This window comes from Epinephelus fuscoguttatus, linkage group LG19, assembly GCF_011397635.1.
Source record: "Epinephelus fuscoguttatus linkage group LG19, E.fuscoguttatus.final_Chr_v1".
Lineage (NCBI taxonomy): Eukaryota > Metazoa > Chordata > Actinopteri > Perciformes > Serranidae > Epinephelus > Epinephelus fuscoguttatus.
In genome coordinates this window covers 40,932,313-40,939,673 of record NC_064770.1, presented here as the reverse complement: position 1 = coordinate 40,939,673, position 7,361 = coordinate 40,932,313, and the positions used below count along the sequence as shown (strand labels likewise).

The 7,361-nt window shown below is 43.6% G+C and overlaps 1 protein-coding gene across 1 annotated transcript in view; it reads left to right on the top strand.

The window, feature by feature from the left end:
• The window catches only part of LOC125879227 (integrin alpha-3-like), a 40,944-nt gene that overhangs the window by 15,151 nt on the left and 18,432 nt on the right, over nucleotides 1-7,361 (top strand). The window contains exons 5-10 of the mRNA XM_049560964.1: nucleotides 4,445-4,581; nucleotides 5,939-6,045; nucleotides 6,132-6,224; nucleotides 6,696-6,755; nucleotides 6,961-7,114; nucleotides 7,335-7,361. The exon at nucleotides 7,335-7,361 is cut by the window's right edge and continues 167 nt beyond it. Of these exons, the coding sequence (XP_049416921.1) occupies nucleotides 4,445-4,581; nucleotides 5,939-6,045; nucleotides 6,132-6,224; nucleotides 6,696-6,755; nucleotides 6,961-7,114; nucleotides 7,335-7,361 (578 nt within the window). The remainder of the gene's footprint in view (nucleotides 1-4,444; nucleotides 4,582-5,938; nucleotides 6,046-6,131; nucleotides 6,225-6,695; nucleotides 6,756-6,960; nucleotides 7,115-7,334) is intronic.

Sequence of the window (7,361 nt, the reverse complement as noted above, 5' to 3'; positions counted from 1 at the left end):
GCTGAAGGCTCTGGCTCCTGATCTACAGTACAGGCCAAAAGTTTGGACACACCTTCTCATTCAATGCGTTTTCTTTATTTTCATGACTATTTACATTGTAGATTCTCACTGAAGGCATCAAAACTATGAATGAACACATGTGGAGTTATGTACTTAACAAAAAAAGGTGAAATAACTGAAAACATGTTTTATATTCTAGTTTCTTCAAAATAGCCACCCTTTGCTCTGATTACTGCTTTGCACACTCTTGGCATTCTCTCCATGAGCTTCAAGAGGTAGTCACCTGAAATGGTTTCCACTTCACAGGTGTGCCTTATCAGGGTTAATGAGTGGAATTTCTTGCTTTATCAATGGGGTTGGGACCATCAGTTGTGTTGTGCAGAAGTCAGGTTAATACACAGCCGACAGCCCTATTGGACAACTGTTAAAATTCATATTATGGCAAGAACCAATCAGCTAACTAAAGAAAAACGAGTGGCCATCATTACTTTAAGAAATGAAGGTCAGTCAGTCCGGAAAATTGCAAAAACTTTAAATGTGTCCCCAAGTGGAGTCGCAAAAACCATCAAGCGCTACAACGAAACTGGCACACATGAGGACCGACCCAGGAAAGGAAGACCAAGAGTCACCTCTGCTTCTGAGGATAAGTTCATCCGAGTCACCAGCCTCAGAAATGGCAAGTTAACAGCAGCTCAGATCAGAGACCAGATGAATGCCACACAGAGTTCTAGCAGCAGACCCATCTCTAGAACAACTGTTAAGAGGAGACTGCGCGAATCAGGCCTTCATGGTCAAATAGCTGCTAGGAAACCACTGCTAAGGAGAGGCAACAAGCAGAAGAGATTTGTTTGGGCCAAGAAACACAAGGAATGGACATTAGACCAGTGGAAATCTGTGCTTTGGTCTGATGAGTCCAAATTTGAGATCTTTGGTTCCAACCGCCGTGTCTTTGTGAGACGCAGAAAAGGTGAACGGATGGATTCCACATGCCTGGTTCCCACTGTGAAGCATGGAGGAGGAGGTGTGATGGTGTGGGGGTGTTTTGCTGGTGACACTGTTTATTTATTCAAAATTGAAGGCACACTGAACCAGCATGGCTACCACAGCATCCTGCAGCGACATGCCATCCCATCCGGTTTGCGTTTAGTTGGACGATCATTTATTTTTCAACAGGACAATGACCCCAAACACACCTCCAGGCTGTGTAAGGGCTATTTGACCAAGAAGGAGAGTGATGGAGTGCTGCGGCAGATGACCTGGCCTCCACAGTCACCGGACCTGAACCCATTCGAGATGGTTTGGGGTGAGCTGGACCGCAGAGTGAAGGCAAAGGGGCCAACAAGTGCTAAACACCTCTGGGAACTCCTTCAAGACTGTTGGAAAACCATTTCAGGTGACTACCTCTTGAAGCTCATGGAGAGAATGCCAAGAGTGTGCAAAGCAGTAATCAGAGCAAAGGGTGGCTATTTTGAAGAAACTAGAATATAAAACATGTTTTCAGTTATTTCACCTTTTTTTGTTAAGTACATAACTCCACATGTGTTCATTCATAGTTTTGATGCCTTCAATGAGAATCTACAATGTAAATAGTCATGAAAATAAAGAAAACGCATTGAATGAGAAGGTGTGTCCAAACTTTTGGCCTGTACTGTACTTTTGGAGACTTTAGGGACCACGAGTAACCCTGCGTTCTCAGAGCGCAGTGTTCTGGTGGGATAATAAGGCACTATGAGCTCTCTAAGATATGACGGAGCTTGACCATTTAGAGCTTTATAAGTTAACAGTAGGATTTTAAATTCAATTCTGGATTTTACAGGGAGCCAGTGCAGAGAAGCTAAAACAGGAGAAATATGATCTCGTTTCTTAGTTCCTGTTAGTACACGTGCTGCTGCATTCTGAATTAGCTGCAGAGTTTTTAAGGACTTACTAGAGCTACCTGATAACAGAGAGTTACAGTAATCCAGCCTTGAGGTAACAGAAGCGTGGACCAATTTTTCTGCATCTTTTTGGGTCAGGATAGGCCTAATTTTCACAATATTACGCAGATGAAAAAATGCAGTCCGTGAGGTTTGTTTTAAATGAGAATTAAAAGACAAATCTTGATCAGATGTTACTCCGAGGTTTCTTACAGTAGTGCTAGAGGCCAGAGCAATGCCATCTAGAGAAACTATGTCATCAGATAAAGAGTCTCTGAGTTGTTTGGGGCCAAGAACAATAACTTCAGTTTTGTCTGAATTTAACATCAGGAAGTTGGTGCTCATCCAAGTTTTTATGTCTTTAAACAGGCATGTGTTAGATACAGGCCTGTCTCAAATACAGAACTCTGGACATGTTGTAGTTTCTTCAGAGTTTTGGATGATGTGGCGTCACAGTCCAGATCACTGCTGTACCTTTAATCCCTGGTTCACACTACATGATATCAGCCTGATGCAGCGACATACGGCGTGAGCTCGGCTCGTGAATGACGATGAGTGTCGTACACAATAATCCATGGTTTCATCCTGTGTAGTGTGTCATAGTAGACGACAACCGACGCCACGTCTGAGACGCCTCACGACGTCCTGAGAGAAAGTCTAACATGTTTGATTTCCTTTTTGTCTTCCACGACCATCACAGCCGTCACTGTGACCAATAGGAACACAGAGCGATCTGTTACCGTGGAAACTGTAGGACAACAACAGCCCTTTATTTATTATTCCCTCTGTGTTTTTATATTTTTACTTTTTATCTGCTCCCCTTTCACTTGATAAAGTTAATGCATCGTGCCATCATTTCAAACTCAGCACTTCCTGTTCTGTTTCAAATTAAAAGCCCATTGTAACTTCGGTGGAGAGAGTCCCTTAATTTTCTAAAACGACTTTTATTGTGAAACATTTGTAGGAACTTCCTGTGGAGGATTCGGTGACTGTCATAGTTTGTATCTGGACTTCTCTGAAGGTTCTAATATGGAGGAGTTTTTCAGACAGCAGAACTGAGACGTCAGCAGTCCACCTGCTGCTCTGAGAGACACTGAGACAACTGTGAGACAGCTCAGTGTCTCTCAGAGGACTCATGTCCAACCACAGCTGAAGGATCTGAGACCAGGGGGTCAGATTACAGAGAATACCTGAAGATAAATGAAGCGACTCATCAGACGGTGAAGTGTGAAGTGATTTTATCATCTGCGGGTTCAGACAGCTGCAGCTCCTTCAGTCGTCCTCTGCAGACGTCCTCCTTCCTCTTCCTCTCCTTCTTCCTCTCCTTCTTCTTCTTCCTCTCCTTCTTCTTCTTCTTCTTCTTCTTCGCCGTCTTCTTCTTCTTCTTCCTCTCCTCCTTCTTCTTCTTCTTCTCCTTCTTCTTCTCCTCCTTCCTCTTCTTCTCCTTCTCCTCCTCCTCCTCCTCCTTCTTCTTCTCTGCTTAATTAAGGTTTTTATTTCTCTCCACAGTGAACAGCAATTTCATTATCACTGTGTTTTTACTTTCCTATCTGGTTCAGATCGTGTAGAGTCAACATAAAATACACTGTTACAAACCAGAACCAGAACCTTTAATGAATCAGCAGGAAACGGTTTCTTTGTTTTCACCTGTTTTTGGTCTGAATCAGCTCCGTCCGTCTGTGCAGCCACCTGTCTGTTTGTTCAACAGCTCGCTAGGCTAAACTAAGCTAAGCTAAGATAAGATAAAAATAAGATAAGTGAAGCGAAGGTAAGGTAAGCTAAGCAAAGCTAAGATCAGATAAAATAAGATAAGATAAAATAAGCTAAGATAAGATAAAAATAAGCTAAGATAATATAAACTAAGATAAAATAAAGTTAAGATAAGCGAAGCTAAGGTAAGCTAAGCTAAGATAAAATAAAATAAGATAAGATAAGTGAAGCTAAGGTAAGCTAAGCTAAGATAAAATAAGATAAGTGAAGCGAAGGGGGCGGCACGGTGGTGTGGTGGTTAGCACTCTCGCCTCACAGCAGGAGGGTTGCCGGTGGCGAAGGTAAGGTAAGCTAAGCAAAGCTAAGATCAGATAAAATAAGATAAAATAAGCTAAGATAATATAAGCTAAGATAAAATAAAATAAGCTAAGATAATATAAGCTAAGATAAAATAAAATAAGATAAGCGAAGCTAAGTTAAGCTAAGCTAAGATAAAATAAAATAAAATAAGATAAGCGAAGCTAAGGTAAGCTAAGATAAGATAAGATAAAATAAGCTAAGATAATCTAAGCAAAGATAAGCGAAACTAAGATAAGATAAGCTAAGAAAAGAAAAGATAAGTGAAGCTAAGATAAGATAAGCTACGTTTAGCTATTAGCATGAACCTTTCTAAAGAATAATCCATGTGATAGAATAATAGGTGACTATCAGGTGATGTGACGCAACACTTCAGACTGTGTGTTCTTTAACTAGCTAACCATTTAACCAGCTGTCTGACTAACTAGCCCCCCTGCCCTCCCCCTCCTGTCTCCCTCCAGGCGTGTGGTCATCGCTTCATTAAACTCTACGGAGCGTTCAAACTGAGACACATGATTGGCCGCTGTTATCTCCGTGGAAACGACCTGCAGTACAATGAGACAGACATGCACTGGCAGAACCCCGACCAGCCCTGCAGGTAGGTCACATGACACGTGCAGGTCACATTATGTTCAGGTCTCATGATGTTCAGGTCACATGATGTTCAGGTCACATGATGTTCAGGTCTCATGATGTTCAGGTCACATGATGTTCAGGTCTCATGATGTTCAGGTCACATGATGTTCAGGTCACATGACACATGCAGGTCACATGATGTTCAGGTCTCATGATGTTCAGGTCACATGATGTTCAGGTCTCATGATGTTCAGGTCTCATGATGTTCAGGTCACATGACACGTGCAGGTCACATGATGTTCAGGTCACATGACACGTGCAGGTCACATGATGTTCAGGTCTCATGATGTTCAGGTCTCATGATGTTCAGGTCACGATGTTCAGGTCACATGACACGTGCAGGTCACATGATGTTCAGGTCTCATGACACGTGCAGGTCACATGATGTTCAGGTCTCATGATGTTCAGGTCACATGATGTTCAGGTCTCATGATGTTCAGGTCACATGATGTTCAGGTCACATGACACGTGCAGGTCACATGATGTTCAGGTCTCATGATGTTCAGGTCACATGATGTTCAGGTCACATGATGTTCAGGTCTCATGATGTTCAGGTCACATGACACGTGCAGGTCACATGATGTTCAGGTCTCATGATGTTCAGGTCTCATGATGTTCAGGTCACATGACACGTGCAGGTCACATGATGTTCAGGTCACATGACACGTGCAGGTCACATGATGTTCAGGTCACATGACACGTGCAGGTCACATGATGTTCAGGTCTCATGATGTTCAGGTCACATGATGTTCAGGTCACATGATGTTCAGGTCACATGACACGTGCAGGTCACATGATGTTCAGGTCACATGACACGTGCAGGTCACATGATGTTCAGGTCACATGACACGTGCAGGTCACATGATGTTCAGGTCTCATGATGTTCAGGTCACATGATGTTCAGGTCACATGATGTTCAGGTCACATGACACGTGCAGGTCACATGATGTTCAGGTCTCATGATGTTCAGGTCTCATGATGTTCAGGTCACATGACACATGCAGGTCACATGATGTTCAGGTCACATGATGTTCAGGTCACATGACACGTGCAGGTCACATGATGTTCAGGTCACATGACACGTGCAGGTCACATGATGTTCAGGTCTCATGATGTTCAGGTCACATGACACGTGCAGGTCACATGATGTTCAGGTCTCATGATGTTCAGGTCACATGACACATGCAGGTCACATGATGTTCAGGTCTCATGATGTTCAGGTCACATGATGTTCAGGTCTCATGATGTTCAGGTCACATGACGTGCTGGTCACATGATGTTCAGGTCACATGTAAAGGTGTGTCTGTGTGTGTGTTCAGTCACCTGGGTGATGTCAGCACAGAGGTCATGTGTAACATGGGGATTTCTGCCGCCATCACTCAGACTGAGGTCATCGTCGGCTCACCTGGAAGCTTCGAATGGCAAGGTGAGTTTCTCTCCCTTCTGTCTGACGCCTGTCGGTCTGTCCAGGTAAACAGGTGTGTGTGTTTCCTGTGTGTGTGTGTTTTGTAGGAAACGTCCACGTCTCCTGGATGAATCCAGACGTCGTCTTTGACACTCAGAGGAGCTCCTTCCCCAACATGGAGCGCAGGAACATTTATATAGGTGAACTGTCCCTTTAACTCCTCCTCCTCCTCCTCTTCATCACTCAGTGACATGTTGATGTCGTTCAGTTTGGTGTTTCTGTGTCTCTGATAACAAACGTCCATTAATCAAACAAGACGAAGTTAAAACCCAGAACATGGGCGGAGCCAGTGTGAGGTGATACAGGGCTTTTATTTTGAAAGAACAACTTTTAATTTGAAACAGGAAGTGGCCAGCATGTACCCATGGACTCATGGACTTTTGTTCCCCATGGCTGATTCACTTACAGACATGGTCGCATTGTTACAACAACACACCCCTCATCTTTGGCCCCGCCCACTGATCATCTGAGGATTTTAACTTTACTTCAGTTGATCTGAACAGGAAGTGCTCATCAGTCAGATCACTGAGACACAGTGACATCACTTCCTGTGTCAATACACACTCATATTAACATGAGATCTGTGTGTGTGTGTGTGTGTGTGTGTGCAGGTTACTCAGTGACTCAGGCTCGTCGTCTTCTCTCTCAGGACGATGAAACCATAGTAACAGGTGACAACTCCTTTACCTTCATTCTCACTGAGCAGCTGGACTGATGTATTGATTGGTGTATTAATTATTGGTGTATTGATTGGTGTATTGATTATGGATGGATTGATTGGTGTATTGATTATTGATGGATTGATTGGTGCATTGATTATGGATGTATTGATTGGTGTATTGATTATTGATGTATTGATTGGTGCATTGATTCCAGGAGCTCCTAAGGACAGTAAAGAGGACGCTCGCGGCTCCGTGCTGCTCGCCGTCAAACGCTCAGACGGACTGCTGACTCAGCAGACTCTGCGCGGTGAACAGATGGGCTCGTACTTCGGTAACATCGTGGCAACCGCTGACCTCAACAATGATGGGTAACGAAAGGAAGGATCACATTTTATCATATGACCTGATGAAAAGATAATCAGAGACGTTCTGTCTGAACACGCTGACGACAAACTCTGAGGACCTTTGATTTGAAACTCAACGTGTGATGTCATATTTCCTGTCGTGAATGCAACAGCAGATGATTTCAGATATGATTTATGAACTCATGGCGTTCTGATGACGACTGACCGTCCTTCTGTCCTACAGGTGGAATGACCTGCTGGTGGGCGCTCC